This window comes from Silene latifolia, chromosome 11, assembly GCF_048544455.1.
Source record: "Silene latifolia isolate original U9 population chromosome 11, ASM4854445v1, whole genome shotgun sequence".
In the NCBI taxonomy this organism is placed as follows: domain Eukaryota; kingdom Viridiplantae; phylum Streptophyta; class Magnoliopsida; order Caryophyllales; family Caryophyllaceae; genus Silene; species Silene latifolia.
Genome location: NC_133536.1, coordinates 161,261,377 through 161,281,563, shown reverse-complemented (window position 1 = coordinate 161,281,563; position 20,187 = coordinate 161,261,377). Strand labels below are relative to the sequence as shown.

The 20,187-nt window shown below is 39.3% G+C and overlaps 2 protein-coding genes across 3 annotated transcripts; one reads left to right on the top strand and one right to left on the bottom strand.

Annotated features, from left to right (window-relative positions):
- The first annotated feature begins 1,585 nt into the window (after positions 1–1,585).
- On the top strand, positions 1,586–12,074 carry LOC141612029 (RNA-binding KH domain-containing protein PEPPER-like). The gene is made up of 6 exons (XM_074430727.1): positions 1,586–1,912; positions 5,165–5,414; positions 6,440–6,588; positions 6,683–6,940; positions 10,547–10,741; positions 11,724–12,074. The coding sequence occupies exons 1-6, from the start codon at positions 1,691–1,693 to the stop codon at positions 11,898–11,900; spliced, it is 1,251 nt and encodes a 416-aa protein (XP_074286828.1). The 5' UTR covers positions 1,586–1,690; the 3' UTR covers positions 11,901–12,074.
- A 2,941-nt stretch (positions 12,075–15,015) lies between these two features.
- On the bottom strand, positions 15,016–18,838 carry LOC141612028 (cryptochrome DASH, chloroplastic/mitochondrial). Of its 2 annotated transcripts, none has more exons than XR_012528946.1 (13): positions 18,306–18,838; positions 18,037–18,176; positions 17,722–17,931; positions 17,507–17,632; positions 17,329–17,403; positions 17,088–17,204; positions 16,959–17,005; positions 16,801–16,877; positions 16,413–16,488; positions 16,198–16,259; positions 15,972–16,095; positions 15,791–15,840; positions 15,016–15,574 (listed from the first exon to the last, which is right to left on the bottom strand). XR_012528946.1 is itself a non-coding variant. In XM_074430726.1 (13 exons), the coding sequence occupies exons 1-13, from the start codon at positions 18,766–18,768 to the stop codon at positions 15,356–15,358; spliced, it is 1,794 nt and encodes a 597-aa protein (XP_074286827.1). In that variant the 5' UTR covers positions 18,769–18,836; the 3' UTR covers positions 15,016–15,355. The 2 variants fall into 2 exon arrangements, 1 of the variants encoding a protein (XP_074286827.1); XM_074430726.1 differs by having other exon boundaries at positions 16,190–16,259; positions 18,306–18,836.
- Positions 18,839–20,187: the final 1,349 nt, after the last annotated feature.

Sequence of the window (20,187 nt, the reverse complement as noted above, 5' to 3'; positions counted from 1 at the left end):
TAACTGCCACGTGATGACTCATCCTAGCTATCCCATACACGTCATATCATGCCTGCTCAATAAACGGGGTCAGTACTAATTACACAAAAGCAAGATACAAAACATCAATTACCAAACAACACAATCGTCACATCAAACCCCGGTCTCCATAAACAATCATCACGTAACTGACTACACACTAAAGTGTGTAGCCCTGCCAGAGTACCCATCGCAACAGATACTCCACACCGCCAGTGGGGGACCGCAGCTGTACCCACCAAATCCCCGCTCATCTCCATCGAGCGATAAACCCACGTCCATTAATGTGCACATCCCTTCTGTGGCGGGTTCCACAGAAGGCGAATCATGGGCGTGAAGCCACTCCCGCAAGTGACTTCACTCAGCCAGGGACACGCCCTGAAGAACACAGACAGATAATCAGCAATCACAATACAACTCAACAATCGTCTGAAACAATCAACAATACTAACTACAGCACAATTCACCACACATATCATGTAACTAATACTGAGTAGGGAAAACCCTACCTGAAATGCAATCACAAGCAGCAGACGATCTAACAGCTGTCTCAAAAACGCTCTTCTACGAATCCTCCTCCTATTCACATAATCATACAATCACTACCACATCAACATAAACATAGAAAACCCCAAATCCCAAAATTAGAGTTTAAACAACCTTAACCAAATGCTATAAAAATGGTATGTAGGACTTACCCTTTACGCAAGGATCACAATGATACAAAGAACGATGAAATCCGACCTCTCTAGCTCCGGGATTTGCCAATAATGCGAATAGGAAGAACAACGTAGTTTGCAATCTCTTTTGAGTGTATTAGGTTTATAAAAAGTGTTTATGAAAGATGACGGCGTAATATAAATACTAATTCGCATTATTAACAAAACCCGTCGAGATATAACCCGTTAACCGACTTACTCGATCGAGTAACTAACATACTCGATCGAGTACCAAGGCTACTCGATCGAGTACCCTACAGACAGAACATTGTTTCGTAAATCAAAACATGCTTACTCGACAGAGTAAGCCCCACTCGATAGAGTACCCAGAGACTCATAAAACCGTAGTATTACAATCAGTTCCTAATTTCCAGCTACCTTATCGGTTAGCTTTTCAGGTTTCAGTTAGCTTTTCAGTTTTTAACTACCTTTTCAGTTAGTTTTACCAAACATAGCCGAAGTGTCCCAATTCATGGGGGGTGTTACAACCTATAGTTTGGAGTATTTGTGTTAAATAACCCTTATTTTTATTAGTAATAAAAAAACTTATTAACTTAGAATGTCTTTTCATGGTAGTAGATTTTTTTTTTTCTATCTCTTATTAATATATTACATTTAGTAAATTATAACATTAAATTAAAAAAATAGTTCATTTATGCAAATAATTTAATTGAAAACTTCTCTGTATAAAATAAACCTAAAAAATATCGTACTTTAGCACGGGTTTAGGATTAAAACTTGAAAGGAGAGCAATGAAATTCGGACCCGAACCCGACTTGATTGATCCGTTTATCACGCTACCTAAACCGAAACCGGATCCAAATGACTAGTTTAGCATGTGTATCTCTATACTCCACCTCTTGGAAACATAAACCCCGGTTAGACAAACTCCAAACTCCCCTCAAACCCCCGTCCTCTCTCCTCTCCACCAGGCAACAACAGAACAGAAAGCAATGACGGATGCAGCGCAAGCTGAAAAGACCGAAGCCACGACCAACACAGTGGCGTCAAAGTGGGCAGGTTGGCCAGGTGACAATGTATTTAGGTTAATAGTACCAGTGGTCAAAGTAGGCTGCATTATTGGTCGTAAAGGTGAGCTTATCAAGAAGCTCTGTGATGATACTCGTGCCAAAGTTCGTGTCCTTGATGCCCCTCTTTCCACCCCTGATCGCGTGGTGAGTTTCTCCTCTCTATTTCTCTCTTTTTTCCCAAACAAACATTGAATTTCATTTATATTGTTTGTTTTAGGGTTTTTTTTATTATTAGGTATGTGCCAATTTGGGGTTTTATGCTGGATTTTAGAGGCGAAACTGTACTCTATTAGTTTTAGGTATTGGGTTGTTTTTGTTCAAACTGTGTATTATCTGGTTAGAATACCGGTAATTGGTTGAGCTTATTGTCCAGATTTTGTTTCTGGGTATGTGCCATTTTGTTGTTTCGCCGTAGTTTGGTAAATTAACTGTCTTTTTGTGGGTTTGTGTTGTTTTGTAAGGAGTATTTAATTTGGGTAATGGTGGTTGGTTGTATTGGATGGTAGTTTTTTCTTTTGGGAATGTGTATTATTGTTTTCGGTCGAAACAGCTGATTTTAGGACTTAGGCGAATGTTAATTGGTTTTGCGCTTTCTAGGGGAACGCTAGGAATATGCGTGACACAACTCATATGTTAATTGGTGTTGCGCTTTAGTAAATTAGAACGGTGCAATCTTTTAAGGTCTGGTAAGGGTCAGGGTACGTTTCTGTATCTATACCTTGGGTTGTCGTTCCAGACACACGGGTATGGCCCTTCAAGTGAATAATCCAAGTGACATAGCATACTTAGTTGTTCCATCACTAATGATAGAGCCTTACAAAAGGGGAGAGTTATTAGGCGTTGGGCTATGGAATAGCTACTTCACGGAAATTTTGCAAGGGTAAAACCATCTTCAGTATATGAGACATAGTACCTCTACTTTTGCTGCTCGATTGCTCGCCTGTGATTTGACGTCAGTCTATGTTACTTGGACACCCCGTTTTACTGGCTTGTTAATTGTTGGCACAACTCATATGCTGACACTGATTCACGAGGTAGAGGTGTTAAGCACTACAATTTAGTCTTAATGGTACTCCCTCCTATCCATCAGGTTTTTAACGTTTGATATTGGATAGATTATTTAGGAAAATTGTATTAATCAAGCCAATTACATTTTTACCGTTCCAGTCTCACTAAACCCCCCATCCACAACCTCATCCTCCTAAAATCAACCACCAACCTCCCGTCGGAAAAACCCATCGCCCTCTACCTAAAACCACCTTGTACACGCCGAAAAAAGCATGTACCCTCTGAAACCACCATAACCCCGCCGGAAAAGGCCCCATATTTGCCGAAATCACTACCACCCCGCCGGAAAATGCCCCCATCCACACAAATCACCTCCATACAACCGAAAAAAGTCCCCCGCCCTTGGAGAAGCAACCCTTGCCCGTATTAAATCCTAGATCTAGGGTTTTGAGGGTAGGGGTGGGTTTTCTATAGGTGGGGGTTACTTTTTCGAGTGGTGGAGGGTTCGTTTTGAGGACGGTGGAAGATTTTTCGAGGGGTGGGGCGGTTCTTTCGCCTGTTTTCTAGTGGAGTAAGGTGGTGGTGAGTTAGAGTTGTGGTAAAGATGATTACGGTGGTGGGGGTAAGAGAATGGGTGGCCTGGTGATTTGGTGGGTGGTGATCGTTGGATTGGTGGTGGTGGGTGATGGTGGAAGTTGGGATAGGGTAGGGTGGTTGACTTAAATGAGTATGAGATGGGAGGTGAGTTAGAATAATGTTTGATAAAGGGTAGTGAAATAAGGCTGGGACGTGGGTTGGTAATTGTAGTTGGGTAAGTTTTTCCTAAAATGGAAACGTAAAGAATCTGTTGAACTTGCCGAAAGAGGAATATGTAGAGAATTTGATAAATGGGACGGAGTCTTAAATAAGAGCAGGTAGGCTGGTAGAGAAGGCAAAAGCAGAAGGATTTTAGCAGTAAAACTTTGATTTCTGAAAGAATAAAGAGCAAGGAGAAACATGGGGAAGGGTAATTAAGGCTTAAAAATCTGATAAACAAAAGTGTTGCAATGGAATTACAAAACGAGTCGTGAACCTTGTCTACATCATTTGTCAAGACACTTGTTAGACCACATGTTGACAAGTCTGAGTAACATGCATTACCGTATTAGTGTAACCAGAACTTTCTAGATAATTGATCTTTTTCATTATAAATTTGCAAATTTGAAAAACATGACAATTCAGGAACCCATAATAACAGGGAATAACGACAGTGTAACCAAAATGACGATGTCCTCATATTCTACGGTTTATGGCTTCGTTACTGGCTGATATTAACCCTTATATAATCTTAAAAGGCAGAAGATGCACTGAGGCAACGAGGGGCGGGTGATAACGCACTATGCGCGAGGCAAAGGAGTGCACCTCATAGATATGAGGCGCACAAGTTTTGCAAAACAAAATATTGAGTTCAAAATCAAACTATCTACCATAATATCCGTTTTGGTTTTATAAAGACTGCTTACATGTAGAAGAGTATAAACTGGTGGTCGAGGCAGATGAATTGGTAAGGCAGAAGGCTATCGACATAGTAGCAACCACTGTCTTTCTAGAGAAAATCAATCTACATTGTTATAATATTAGTGGTTTAATATTTCCTGATAAAAAAGATAGTGTACGTACTTGCACGCCATCTCTTACATTGCCTTGAAGAACCGCTTCCCTAATTGAAACTTTACCTAGTGGAGATACTCGCATGTTTCAGGTAGTGGCTAGTTTTTTTTGGTGCTCTACATCCTATTTAACTAGATTGTAGTAATATTGTTATTTTTAAGTTTATTTAAAAACCTGGCGATCAGTTAGTTTTTTATCACTTGATATATATGTTTCGTATGAATGTGCCGGTGAAAAGATAAATATTCATTATCTATTTTCTTGTATGGCCTTTTGTTTGTATGGTGAGAGGGGGAGGGTAATGGATCTCATATTCTGATGGACCAGCTTTATTTTAGCATCTGATCTTAATAAAGTGGGCTTTGTTGTCTCTCTAATACAGCAACAGTCTTAGTCATGAGGTCAGCTATTTGGTATTTGATTAAATTTGAATTTGACTATCAGTGTGTAGTGTATTTGTTCTATCTGCAAGTATGTCCTCCCTGCTCGATTCTTTGACTCAGATTTTATTACCAATAATATCGGCAACTTCTCAAATGAAATAATAAGCTAGAACCCTAGAGAAAGAAACCAACAAGTCTCCCCCAATGGATATGGAAGTGGTGGTGAAAACTCTATGCCTATTATTTGTATGTCTCCTTTTTACAAGAACTCTTTCTCAGGCGGCTGTTCATGATCTGAGTGTTGCATTCTCAAATCTCAAAGCACCTACTCATTGTTGTCTTTGATTATCTTTAGGTCTTGATATCTGGGAAGGAAGAGCTGGATGCTTCGTTGTCTCCAGCAATGGATGCCGTTATAAGATTGTTTAAGCGTGTCACTGATCTAGATGGTGATGATAAAGGGCTAGGACCTGATGCAGCTGCATTCTGTTCAATAAGGTTATTGGTAGCATCCACGCAAGCTACAAATCTGATTGGCCGACAGGGGGCTACTGTTAAAACGATACAGGAGGGCAGTGGTGCTGTTGTGCGAATTTTACCTGAAGGTATGTGTAAAGCCATGTGTATTTTGCAGGATCTCATATCTTTTGCTTTGGCAAATGATGAAAATGAGTAATGCAAGATGGTCACTAATTGGGTATCGCTTTCAATTGTGAAGTGTGGTCGATCGTAACACAATTTTTATTACGTGTCGTTCGGAAATCTCTCTTTTTTTTTTTTTTTTTTTTTTTTTTTTTTAACTTTTTAAGCACGGGGTAAGGTTGGTCCACAATCTCTAACTTGCACATGAAGATGGCCCACAATTTTTTAGAAAATAGGGGTGTCTGTGTCAATTTGCTGGCAACAACTTGCCAATAATTGAAATAGATAACAATTGACTAATACACCCAAAATCGAAAATAGATAATTGTTGACCGGGATAGAGAGAGTACTATACAAAAGTTCACTATAAATAGTTTAGCATGGAATTTATTTTTCTTGGAGAATTATTTTGGGCTTATAGCTATATTTAACGTTCTTTTAATTTGATCAACGACAATAACAAATACAACACTAACTCACTGCCATAAGGCTCCCACAAATGTAAAAGGCTCAGATTTATGCAGCCTTACCTTAGATTAAAAAAGCGCATCTCCAGTGTGCCTTAGGCGTGCATTGAATGAGGCACTTGATAAAATGCCTTGCCATTTTAGGTTATGTTCCATGTTAGGCACTAGCCAAAAGTCCAAAACGTCTCCAGTGCGCCTAAGGGTGCCTTACTGCCTTAGTATCAGTTCTGTTTTGTGATGTAAGTTAAAATTTGCTCGATTTTACAACATTTACTGACCGAGAGTCCGAGACTGGAATCTGGATCACCATTTGATTTCTGATTCAGTTACCTGCTTTTATACCTCTTTGGAAATTGAATACCCAGCAATCTAGCATTAGGAGTTACAAGGATTTCTGGCTTACATTGGCTTTTTTGCGACATTTTTTGGTCATTGCGTCATTTATTCCGTACTATATTATATAATGCTAGGGAATCTGTTTTCAAATTACTTTAATTCTAAGGCTTATCTTGTTCATGTAGGTGAACTTCCTTCATATGCCACCCCTGATGAAAGAATTGTTGAGATACATGGTGAGGCGTTTAAGGTTCATAAGGCATTGGAGTTGGTTCTTGGTCATTTGAGAAAATTCTTGCATGATCACAGTATGGTGGATGTATTTGAAAAAACTGTAAGTAGTTGCTCTTATTTGTTGTTAGTTTTACTTTTTATTTTTACTTTTCTTCTCTGTTTTCGCAGGGTTCTAATATTCAGTGTTTCTGCAGTACAATGCAAGAATCTCTCAGGATAGAACAGCTGACGTTTGGGCTGATAAGACCCAGAACGTGTCTCTCAATACTCTATCTCAGACATTGACTGGAGATGATTTGTGTCCGTCATTTAAGAGCGATTATTTTAACCGTGATGTAGACCTAGAAACAAAACTCACCCGATCAACTTTGTCACAGTATGGGTCAGATCTTGGCCATAGCTCTCTATATGCTAGAGAACTTGTACGTGCTGCTGCGCCTATAATCACTCAGGTATTGTCTATTTTAAGATATGCTTTAGAATGGTTTCCTTGTTTACCCCCTTAAATCCGGCTAGAATGTTTGGTTCCATTAGTCATCTATTTGTTAGTTAAAACCAGTTTTGTAGCATTGTTTATTTATGACATTCGTTCAATGTTTTTTCACCACAGTAATGAGTATAATCTGCTAGTCTAGAGGCTTAATGCGTTTGAGACAAAACAAACATTTGATATTCTATTTTGGCAAATACTTAAGGATCTCATTTAGTTTAGTTACTACCTCCTCCACAGTCATTTCTTCACGTCTACTTTTGGCACCAAGATGAGGATAACAGAGAAAGTATGCTTCAATAAATATAGAAAAACAAAAACAATTTGCACATGAGAAGAATTAGAACCTACTCATGAATAAAACGGAAATTTAAGGAAATGATTAAGACACCCAAATAAGGTAAACATAAAGAAATGACCGAGAGAGGGGGAGTATGATCTATGGTTGATTATGTCCTGTTCTCCTCTTTACTTATTTTAAGGATTCAGTGAGATATTTGTGGCTAATGCTCTCCAAAGGTGACCTGTTATCTCAGTCACTTTACTGTCATGATAACTCTCCCTTTTTCGCTGTTGTACCTCAATGAACAGTTTCATGCGAAGGTTCATGTTAGTCGAACCACATTGTATTGGGAATAAGGCTAATTTGTTGCTGTCCTTGTATGGATTTGGAATTTGGAGAGGGTAGTTAATTACAAATTACAAGTTCTGATGCAATTAGAGCTCTTACCCACAAGCAGTGGTGCAGAGGTGAAACTAGTAGTTACAGTATCTTAGATTATATGGTTATATCTGAGGTGTTCACGAAGTTTTGAAATGAAGAGTTCATCTGCTATATTCCCGCCGACACTAGTTCCTTCTCCTTTACAACAACAACAACATCAGAGCCTTAATCCCAAAATGATTTGGGGTCGGCTGACATAAATCATCCTTTAGAACCGTCCAAGGGTGAACGCACGCCTCAAAATGCGAATAGAAAAGTAGAGGTTTTAAAATCGAATTCCGGATTTCTTTTATAAAAACTTAAAATTTAAATCGAAAGAAAAGATTAAAACGATTTTGACAAATGAAATAGAATTAAGGATCCGGAATGCCTTAAAAGTAAACCAAGTAAAATATATAAGAAAGTGGTTGGTAAAAAAGTGTAATAAAGATGAGAAGAACAAATAATTTAATTTCTTTAAATTAAATAAAAACACTAAATATGTCAAAAAAACATCAAATACTAAAAATCCACATGTATCCTTTCCCTCCATTGTGCCCTCTCCGTCACCATACTCTTCTCAAGCCCCAAAAATCTCATATCGTGTTCTATCACTCTTAACCATGTCTGTCTCGGTCTTCCTCCACCTCTAGGGACCTTTTCTGTTCTCCAAGTCTCCAGCCTCCACTAGTGCGTCCATAGGTCTCCTTCTCACATGGCCAAACCATCTTAGTCGGTTTTCCATCATCTTGTCCTCTATTGGCGCCACTTTTACCTTTTCCCTAATCACCTCATTCCTTAAACGATCTTTCCTTGTATGTCCGCACATCCACCTCAACATACGCATCTCCGCCACACTCATCTTTAGAATGTGAAAGTGTTTCACGGCCCAACACTCGGAACCGTAAAGTAAGGCAGGCCTAATTGCCGTGCGATAAAATTTTCCCTTTAATCTTTGGGGCATATCTTTATCGCATAAAAACCCTGAAGCACTCTTCCATTTCAACCATCTCGCTTTAATTCTGTGACCGACATCACCGTCTAACTCCCTATGTTTTTTAAAAATAGATTCTAGATACCTAAAGAAATTTGACCCTCAACAACATTCCCATAAAAAATAATACTCCCCACCTCTGTCGATCTCGACCCCGCTACGTTAGTGAACCGGCACCTCAAATACTCGGTTTTACTCCTGCTCAGCCTAAACCCATGAGTCCCTAAAGTATGTCTCCACAATTCCAACTTTCTCTCCATCCCCTCTTTCGTCTCATCAATCAACACAATATCATCAGCAAACATTATACACCAAGGGATGTCGTCCTGAATATCCCTTGTCAACTTATCCATAACTATAGCAAAGAGAAAAGGACTAAGTGCGGAACCTTGATACACCCCGATGGTAATGGGAACTTCTTCCGTTCTCCCAACGTTAGTGCGAACACTTGCACTAGCCCCTTCATACATGTCCTTTATGAGGTCAATATATTTTCGAGACACACCCTTTCTCGTCAAAGCCCACCAAAGTACTTCTCTCGGTACCCTATCATATGCCTTTTCCAAGTCAATAAAAACCATATGCAAGTCTTTCTTCTTGTCCCGATGGTGTTCCATCAACTGTCTCATGATATAAATCGCATCCATAGTCGATCTCCCAGGCATAAATCCAAATTGGTTATCCGAGATGTCTACACATCTCCTAAGCATTTGCTCGATTATCCGCTCCCATAACTTTATCGTATGACTCATAAGTTTAATTCCCCGATAATTGGAACACTCTTGAACATCCCCTTTGTTCTTGTACAAAGGGACAAGAGTGCTTCTCCTCCAAGCTGATGGCATCTTGTTGCTCCTCCAAATCTTGTTGAAGAGCATGGTTACCCATTCAATCCCTTTCTCCCCGAAGCACCTCCAAACTTCTATGGGTATACCATCCGGTCCCTCTGCTTTCTTTGACCCCATCTTTCTTAACGCCTTTCTAACTTCACTCTTTTGTATTCTACGCACAAATTCCCGATTAACCATGCTTGGTGTTACCTCTACATCCCCAAAACCTTGTTCTTGATGTCCATTGAATAAAGTATCAAAGTAAGATAATATTACTTGTGATATCTTGAGACGCTAATGTCACCTGCTTGGAGACTCTTGTTTATGCGCATCGCCAATTTGCGTCCTCTTTAGTGTATCCTCACTTATAAAGTTTTAACAATTTTAATCTGCTCAAGTATAATTCTTAAGCATTGTTCCTGTGAATTATGTTGCTGCCCTTTGCGCTCTGCTTCCCTGTTCGGGTACTTTCTACGGAAGTAAGCGCCCAAAATTACAGTGAAGCGCCCACTCTAATATTTTTAATTATCCCATTTACTCAATCATGTGATTGTGGAAATTTTGAAATGGGTCTAATTGAGTAAAGTGGAGGGAGTAGCTATTTATGGTGTTTCTAGAGCATCTGTAGGATAAGGCTTCCTAGAAAATCGTCATTTTTCCTGGGATGTGTCTTCCTCTGATCTTTTTAACATTTGGAGCTGGATATTGTATTTGGGAAAATTAGAGATACGGGTACCATTATCACAATTTCATCTGTCCTTTTTGTTCCCGGTGGATCATTATTTAAGTAATGTAAATGACTTTCCGTTTCATAACAAGGGTCTCCTGACTGAGATTCTTGTTATCAGCATTTGCGTCTGGCTCTCTGGCTAGATGGACTAGTTAGTGAATGACAAACCCTTATTATGTTACATTTCTGCTTGACTACTGAGTACTTATGCTGATGTTTATAAAGTGAAATTTAGCATTAAATGTTCTCACTCAGTGCCTTATTTTTCCAGTAACTACGTATCAACTCCCTTGACTTTGAAACTAATTCAGGTGACACAAACCATGCAAATACCGCTTTCCTACGCTGAAGACATCATTGGAGTTGCTGGAACAAATATCGCGCGAATTCGCAGTTCAAGTGGTGCAGTGCTAACGATACAAGAAAGCCATGGCCAAGGTCATGAGATCATTGTAGAAATCAAAGGCACAGCAACTCAGGTTCAGACTGCTCAACAACTTATCCAGGTTTCTACCTTCTCCTGTCTAGTTCTTGATTCAAAGGTCTGTTACAGGGGCAGACGGGGCGTGTAGGCAGGGTAGGCATGTGCCTGCCCCAAGTCAAGGAATAAGATTAATTTATGCCTTACCAATTTCACAAAAAATGCCTTGGTTTAGTGGTGCTTGAGAAGATGTTAAAGTGTAACTTGGCAGCCACCCAAGATTGGGGGTTCAACTCCTCTAAAATACAATTTATTTTCATAAATGCCTGCTTTTTCCCCTTTTTCCTACACTTTTAGACACACAGTTACTATTCCCAACTTTTCATTTCATCTTATTTTTCCATATAATATAATTCGTTTATTATGTTAAGTTGGTTCAACGGCAATTGAATAGTTTGCCCCAAATTAACGTAACCCAAAAAATACTATTTCATTTCTACTTTTTGAATATGTCCAAAAGTCAAAATATGCAAGAATAATTTTCAAAAATCGACAATTTTAAAGAATAGAAAGTGTTAAGTAGCGATTTATAGTTATAGTTGCGGAACATGCGGGCATGCGGCCTTAGGAAATAAGTACAATAACTTAACAATCATCCAGAGAAAAAAAAAATTGTGCCCTCCCAAACTAAAATCTGTGTCCTGGTCTGTTATACTGTATTTTTTTGGGGTTAAAACGTAGCTGTTATCAACTCACAAGCACATTTTTCACTCAATGGGGTCAAATAGTTTGTATGTAATCCTTGAGCTGTGGATGGTGGAACCAAGCAAAATGATTCACTAAACTCTGCATTTCCTTAGTTTTGAAGTTTCTTTATTAAGAAGTAGGGATCAGTCAATCAGAAATCGTGGTTTTGTGGTTTAGACCCACTGGTATGGCTGTGTAGATCGGCATCCTAGTCTTGCTCTTTATTGTAACTCTTCTGTATATCGTTTGTTTTTGATTGGTTATATGGAGATTGAAGGATCTTTGCGACCTTGTATCAGTTATCCTATCTTTTTGTGCAGGAGTCAATCAATGGTCACAGATCACTGACTGGAGCGAACATTTATGGCGAACCTGAACGACGCCTGAGTTCAACCTACTCGGAGCTTTCGGACACTCCATATCCATCTTATGCAAGCCAAAGTCTTGGGGGAGGCTACAGTTCCTTCGGAGGAGGTTACAGTAGCTACAGGTTCTGAGTTTCCATAGGATACCCCTTTGTATCATTTTCCGACATTATCACTAATTAGAAGGTTCCGTTGTTTTCATCTGTTTCATGAGTAAATTTCTCTTTCTTCATACAGTATCATCTACTCATATCACAGCACACTGGAGAAAGGGTGAAGCAAACTAATCCAACAATTTTATGTTTTTGTGCTTGTGAGATATAGTTCAACTTCAGTTATTAAATACTTCCTCCCATCCAGACCAAAGGTTACAGTTGCTTTATCACACTTGCCGAGACACGTTTTGTAACTTGCATATCTTTAGTTATGCATTATTAAAAATTATAAAAATTTGATATTCTTATAGCATTCATGACGATAAATCAAACAAGATCTCACATGACTATATTTTGTCTTATAGATTAAGAATAATATCAAAAATTCCATACGACCATGAATAGTGCCAAAAAGCAACTGTAACCTTTGGTCTGGATGGGAGGAAGTAGGATTAATTGATATGAATACTCAGTACTCTGAACTATGGGTATGCTGCTCAAAATACTCCAACCTTTATTTTAACTACCAATAAAACCAACTAGTATTACCATTGACTTTGAATAGAATTGGTTGTTTTCTTAACTTATTGTAGCAGGTAGTTTTTTTTAGTGCCCCACATTGATTAATCTTCATCTTCTTCCTTATAGTCTTCATCTTCTTTCTTCACCCCTTCTTTCTTCTTTCTCCATTCTTCACCTTCTTCTTTTTAACAAATTTTATCTATCTTCCATCTAAAGACTAATTTATCTCACCTAAAATTGTAACTTGGATTTGTACATTATAATCTCACCAAGAAATCATTATAATACACCTATAATCATAATTTCTTTTTATCAAACAAATATTCATCATCAATATTCACAATCAAACGAACACAATTTTGCACCCATTAAATTGAGCACATTTTTCCATTAAACAGACATCACTCTAATATCGTACTCTCATCACCTCTTGTCTGCAACTTTTCCAGATCTGGAAATGAATCAATTTCTTCTTCCTATTTTTCCCAAATCTGGAAATGAATTAGCTTGTCAACCTCCTTTATCCGTTCTCAAATTTGAGCACATATTTGATTAATACCATCAATGATAATGGAAGAGAAGGAAGAACCCTTGCTTTCCGACGCTTCTTTCACAAATTGATTGACTAAATCAATTTGTTTTTGCTCCAAATCCATATTTTCCAACGAAAATTTGAATTTTAAGTTGTTGATTGTGATAATTGATCAAATTAGGGTTTTCGATATATGAAGATGATGGATTTGAGGGATTTGGTGTGATGAAAGGTATTAGGAGTTTATAGAGAGTTGTGAGAAGAGATGATGCGGTCATCCATGGCATTGGTGAAGAGCATCAATGGAGTTTTGTGTTGGAGAGGAAAGAGAGAGCTTGAATGGTGATTACTTTGATTACGTGAAAAGCTCAACAAAGAAATGAAAAGAAAAACAGGAGTTAGACGAGAGTTAGGAATTTATTCACCCGCTTAGCAGGTAACCGGTCACATATTGTAATAAAAGCGAATAGGGGTATTAGTTGATTTTATAGGTAGTTAAAATAAAGTTTGGAGTATTTGGAGCAGTACACGCATAGTTTAGAGTATTTTTATCAATTAATCCTATTAAATAAGAATATGAGTTTTTTTTTTATCAAACACAACCTTTAACAAAAAGATATTTTCAAACACCACCTTTAAAAAAATAGTTTGTCAAACACAACCTTTAATAAAAAATGTTCGTAATTGCTAAATCCAACACGTCATTTTACTTAATCCAACACATTTTACCTGTTTTTTCCACCACTACCCTTAAAAAAAAACCCACAATTCCTTAATCCCCCGACACCCCTTCCAACAGCTCCAATCACCCTCACTAGCACTGGCCGCCTGCCTTAGGCGCCCACCTCCAGCGCCCCGCCGTCAACCTCATCCCAACCCTGTTGTCGATCCAACACCTTTGTAGCTGAAGCATGAAGGTGGATCGAATGATGATGATTGCGGCTGAGTTGAGGCGACAAAAATGTTGGGGAGAGGGTGGTCGGCGCGGTTATGGTGGCGAGGAGGGGTGATTGGCGCGGGGTTGGAGGCGGTGAGGGGTGGTCGGCGGTGGTAGGGGTGGGGGAGGGGTTGTTGGCAATTGGATGTTAGGGTTACATAATTTTTTTTGGGGATTTAATTTCTCCCTTTGTGAGAGTGATAAATTAGAGTGAGAAATGAGAGGGGTAAATTCAGAATAAGACAGAAAAATGTGCGGGATATAGTAAACTTATGCGCGGGATCATCTCCCAAATTTTTTTGTCAAACACGACTTTTTGGCTGGATTTCAACAACTTCCTGACCACTTGCAATGGGGTGACTTTCAGTCGATATTTGAGATAACAATTGATGTCGGTTTGAGGTGTTCTTGGACTCATTAGAAAGGTGGGAGTATAGGCTTTACAGGGGTTGTTAACACGATGGTCAAAGGTGGCCTTATGTGGGGTTGATTGGGGTGTAAATTAAGGCTGGTCAGACAGGGTTGCTTTTATGTGATTATAACGGGTGGCGCGGGGGTTTTTCGTGGGTCTTTTAATGGGATTATGATGCTTTTTTTGGTCTGAAATTTGTTTTGTAGGTAGAGGGGAGTGCAAGGTAGGTCGTAGTTGTATTATTTCTGGTGGTTGTTGGTTGCAAGTGGTGGTTCGAGGAGAGTGAATTGGAGGGAAAAACAAAACAGAAAAGTCAAAATAGTTTCTCACGCGCGAAACACTTAAGTGACCGGAAATGCTTCACATAAGCCACCTTTGACCACTGTATTGATAACCCCTGAAAATCCTGTACTCCCACCTTTTCAACGAGTCCAAGAACACCTCAAACCGACTTCGTTTGCTATCTCAAATATCGACTGAAAGTCACCCCATTGAAAATGATCAAGAAATTATTTAAGTTGTCGGAATCCGGCCAAAAAGTCGTGTTTGACAAAAATATTTTATTAAAGGTTGAGTTTACAAACTTTTTTTTTAAAATGTGGTGTTTGAAAATATCTTTACCTTATTTTAAAGATTGTGTAACAAAAAATCCTAAGATTAATAAAGGAAAATAACGGGAGGCTAGTGTGTGGTACAAAATCACTTTCCGCCAAATAACGATTGATAAAGCAACGATGTGCTATATCTCCATTTTTTTTTATCTAAAAGTTGCAATCTTCATATCGAAAGTTACACGAGTTCAACCCCACAAATCTGCAACAAAGGTTGCCTCAGAGCCGAGAGCAAGAACAGTTCGTCAGTGCCTAACAATATTCGACTCCCAAAATGTGCATCACCTATGAACAAGGAGTCAATTCGTCATGCTAACATCGGAGAAAGGAAATCACGGCTTCAGGAGACTTTAAAAAGAATCTCAATCTCATCTTCTATTTCTAAATTCTACTACAATACTTATTCCGTCTGCATCCTTCATTGCGTATATGACGTATTTCTTGACCTGCTTTGTCTGTTCGGCTTTCTTGAAGAGCCAGCTTCCTGACTACCCTGTTTATATGTGTTCCCATACTTTAGTGGCACAATGGGTTTAAGATAAGCGAATCCCGGAAAATGGCGTTTGTCCTTAGGGAGTCGTTTTAGCTCCGGCAACCAGTAGGTTACATACTCACCTTCAGGATCATACACTTTTGCCTGAAATTAAAACCAAAGTTCTACAACAATCAGTAGCACTAATCAATGTTTTCACTAATTTTCAGTTTATTATTAATTGAAAATTGACATTCATTAATTGAAAATTGACATTCAACGTATGTAATGATTACATGAACTTATAAGACCGTTTTATAACAGAACTTTTCTGGAATAGAATTGAGATAAATTAGGACCGAGGCTTAAAAAGAGGAGCACCTGTTTAGGGATGCTGAAATATCGATCTTCTCTAGGATCATTACCAACTCCTGCATACAAAAATGGTGATATGAGAGCTAGACTATTCATAAGACGTTACGAAACATACGATAACACATATGAAAGCTAAGCCTGGTTGTTTAAATAAAGATTAAATGATGAACAAGGAAAAATGGAATACCAGCTCCATAAGTCCAATTGCCGTAATTGGAACAAGGATCATAATCGAGGAGGCATGACTCGAACCATTCAGCTCCCATCCTCCAGTCGATTCCCATATCCCGAACTAGAAATGAACACACAATCTATTGACAAAAATTCACAACCTATCTTCAGTTTGTAAACATGATACTTGGGAAATTGCAGGAGTGAAACTGTGAAAGAGAATGAATAAATTACCTGCCTACCTCGGTTAGACATGAATCCTGTAGCTGCTAGTTCCTTCATATTTGCATCTACCAATGGGTACCTTCAAAATGTTGAGCCGTGCAATTAGTAAGGTTTGATTAAGGTTATTGATAAAAAAACAGTCGGTCGAAATATTATCTAAGATCCGTTTCGTTTGAGAATTTGTGTTACCACAACTGATCACAAACTCAAGCATGGGATATGCTTCACCTACCCTGTCTTGCCTGCCTTCCATGATTCAAACAAAGTGCTGTCCTGGCTCCATTTGTAATCTAATTTCCTAGGCCCACCTAACCAAACGCAACAGCAAAATCGGCTACATTCAGATCATGCACCACAGAGGAGCTAATACAGATAACTCGCTTTAAGACTGTCGTATGAGTGTCAAGTGAAACGAATTCATATCATCCCACATACCCAACAAGGTTATCATTTAAGTACCCGGAGAGACATCTGTTTCACAATTACAACCATACAATGGTCTTAAGTCGCACTAAATGATGAGCTAATAATGGAACTGGTATAAAACAATGGAAAGCAGTGATCAACAAATTTGACAGACTGACAGTGGAGAACTAGAATGGAAGGATTAAGTATTTTACCTAAATGGAAAATTGAGTTCCCGCATTTGATTGACAGAAACCTGAAGTAATCTCTCCATATCAGCTCGAACAAGACCCTGGAAATTTAAAGAGTAACTTTAGAAGCAAACATCATTTTTCACTTGAAATAAGTAGGAATGACTGTCATAACCATTTACCAGTATGTTGAATCATTTGCCACCCTTTCGCTCTCGTATCTCTTCACCTGTAAACATGTAAACAAGAAAACCTGAGCTTGAGGCTATAAAAGGACTTAAATACCCGGAAAAATATGGCCAAATTTTAACCTCTTCATATATGAAACGTGGAGACAAACTTCCGGTTGCTAGCCATGGAGAAAACTTGGTTGAGTAATCTGCTCCCAGCATTCCGTTCCTCGTCTCCTTGTATGTCTTTACAAGATCCTAGACATGGAAAATTCCAACTCATGAGAGCATGTACAATAGAGGTTCTTCAAGAGCATGTACAATGGGAGCTCTCGAGGCACTTAATACTAAATCTAATATTGACAAAACCAATGCCTCTAACCTTTTTCCAGAAATATTCATGGACTCTGCACAGTGATGCACTTTCACCTCCAATAATCACCAGCCCTCTATCAGCCTGAAACGTAGCAAAAGGTGGGTAAATTTCATGATTTATATGTGGTGTCATAATCGCAGATGAATGTATTAAGACTTATGCTTCTGTAATTTCAGTAACATGCCTTTTCGTAGTGTAACCCAAGCTGGTCGACAGAAGGAATGGCACCCCAATCCTCAATTTCAGGTGGCGGTCCAAGTGATGCAGGAATCTTGATGCATCCTCTGATTTTGCACTTGGATTCTACAGACTATTAGACCCAACATGTAATTATTAATCCCCAAGAAGGGAAAGACTTGTACTATACCAACATATTAACAGTCAATATAAAAACCTCGCCTTTCGGAATTGGGTGTAGACATCAGGTAAGTCATGAGCATCAAAGGGAAGATCATCTAAATGATAGAGAGTCGAATCCCAGACGAGTTTCAGCTTAGTCGCTTTTGCTCCGTTTTGGGCTGTGGATTGGTCCAATAATTTGTGCAGGCCTTTCTGAACCCGAATCTCAATGTTTACCTCCTCACTGCAAGTTTCAGTCTGTGCATATATCTGTTGAATTGAATATGTCAGACAAACTACATCAAATTGGTTTAAAATCAATCTACTGTATTACAACTGGTCATTTCTTTTTATAAAATTGCAAGTTTTCTTAACTGTGTGAGCTCCAAATGTGGTGGCTATAACAGGCAGAATTTCTTCTGGCTTTCCATGTCTAATAAGCAGATCAAGGCCGTGCTTTCGCAAATTCTTTCTCAAGTCCATCAAACATTCTATGAGAAACTTTGCTCTTAATCCTGTCGAAAACCAGTGCTCAAAACTTAGAATCTCCGTTCAGATACAGCTTTGGTACCGTATCAACTAAAATCTAATGCACAAGAAACGAACTCAATCACAAGACAAACAAGACATTCATTCATACATACCTCCAGCTTTGGGAAACCCGAAAGAATGAGTAGTCCCGAAAAGCCTGGGATCAAGACAATAAACAGGCAAAACAGTCTGAGAGGAATTCCAAGCCATAAACAAGGCCTCATTATCCAATACTCTCAAATCATTCCGAAACCATACAATGCAAACGCCTTTACCATCCCTCTTAACCTTGGTCGACACCGCCGAAGAAAGGGAGTATCTCTGAAATGTTTTCCCTGCAATGTCATCCATCTCATTTGGGTCTGTTACACTTGGAACATTATACACTACTGAATTTGTTGACATGTTTCTAACTTGAATTGGTACAGATTTTGAGGTTGATGTCATCATTGAGTTGTTCATCATGTTATTTTGGGTGGGATTGCTGAGAAATGAAGTGGGTTTTGATGGATGTGCAAGTTTCTGTAAGAAGAGAAGAAATTGAAACGATGAGGACCTCAACGTGTACATGTACATTTTTTGGTTATGTTTGGATTATGTTATGCGAGAGACGGAGGGAAAGATGGGAAAGGAGTAGTATAAAAGTTGACACGTAGTTTAGTGGTAGTTAGTAGTTAGTGTTGATGTGGAACTTATGTGGCCTATAGTAGTCGAGAATTTTCTTGCAATGACGTCTTATTTATCGATAAAAAAAAAAAACAATGATAATGATGTAAAATATACTCGTAGTTGTTTAGGCCAAAATCTACATATTGGGCCAAGGAGAAAACTGGTTCATTAGGGGGAGTAAGAGGGACGAATTGGGCAAAATAACCTGGCAGCCTTGAGGAGCCCGTAAGCAAGGAGGGACCAGGTGGGCCGGTGGCAGATCAAAGAGCATTGGGCCTCAGCTAGCTAGCTATAAGCCTGTAACCCAGCAGCAGGAGAAGCCCATCTAGGGTGTTATTCGGCTAACTTATCATGCAAGCAACCTAAACCCTACTAGGGGTTGGGTCCTATATATAAGGCGAAGAAAGGGAGAAAAGACATTCATTCATATATCAAAACCTAGACATTGTACTAGCTAAATAAGCCGTACCGCCATTGTTATATTCGTCCTCCATATTACAAAAGCTAGTGCAATCCTTGGAAGGGTATCGTCCCCTTCCCGCGGTCGTTTCCCAAATTGGGTTTTCCGCGCCACCAAAGCTCTTGTGTTAATCTCTTATTTACGTCTCTATTTACTTACGTATCAACCATACTTATGTCGTTAATTCCTCAAATAACGCATAAGACCACTTTGACCTAATTTAACTTAGTTCGGTAGAAAAATACCAAAACAGTTTGGCGCCCACCGTGGGGCATAGTGGTCGTCATCGTTAATTACTCGGCACATAATGGACGGAAGTAAGAACGAAACATCAGCATCACCAACTGGGTCGGGAGGTAGCCAGCCGCCGCTGATACCACCAAACCCCATCCAGAATCCGGCGTCAACGACTCAAGCTCAGGCGTCCGGACACACGTCGAGAGTCACACCCTTGGCCAATGTCACCTTACCTCCCAAGACTCCCACTGCAGGATCATATTCTAAGTTAGATAAGGGGCCGGGAGGCGTGCATCTCACCCCACCACCAAGTCCAATACATACCTTGCTTAACGGCATGAACAATCTGCGGAAGGCAATAGACGGCATGCGGGAAGACCTGAGGAAGGCAGAAGCCCAAGCAAAAAAAAGGAACAGGGAGCTCTGGGCACAGATAGATCTCATGAAGCAACAAGCAAACACGCCAACAAGCGCAGAAGGTGGAAGCCATGCCCCGGTAGTAGAGCATTCACAGGAGGCGTCAGGCAGCAGGAATCAACCATGGCAGATCCCCGCTGACAAGGTTATTTTCAGTCGTTTTCCTTAGTCAAAATAAATCCTATATTACTACTAACAAGATAGCTAGCGGT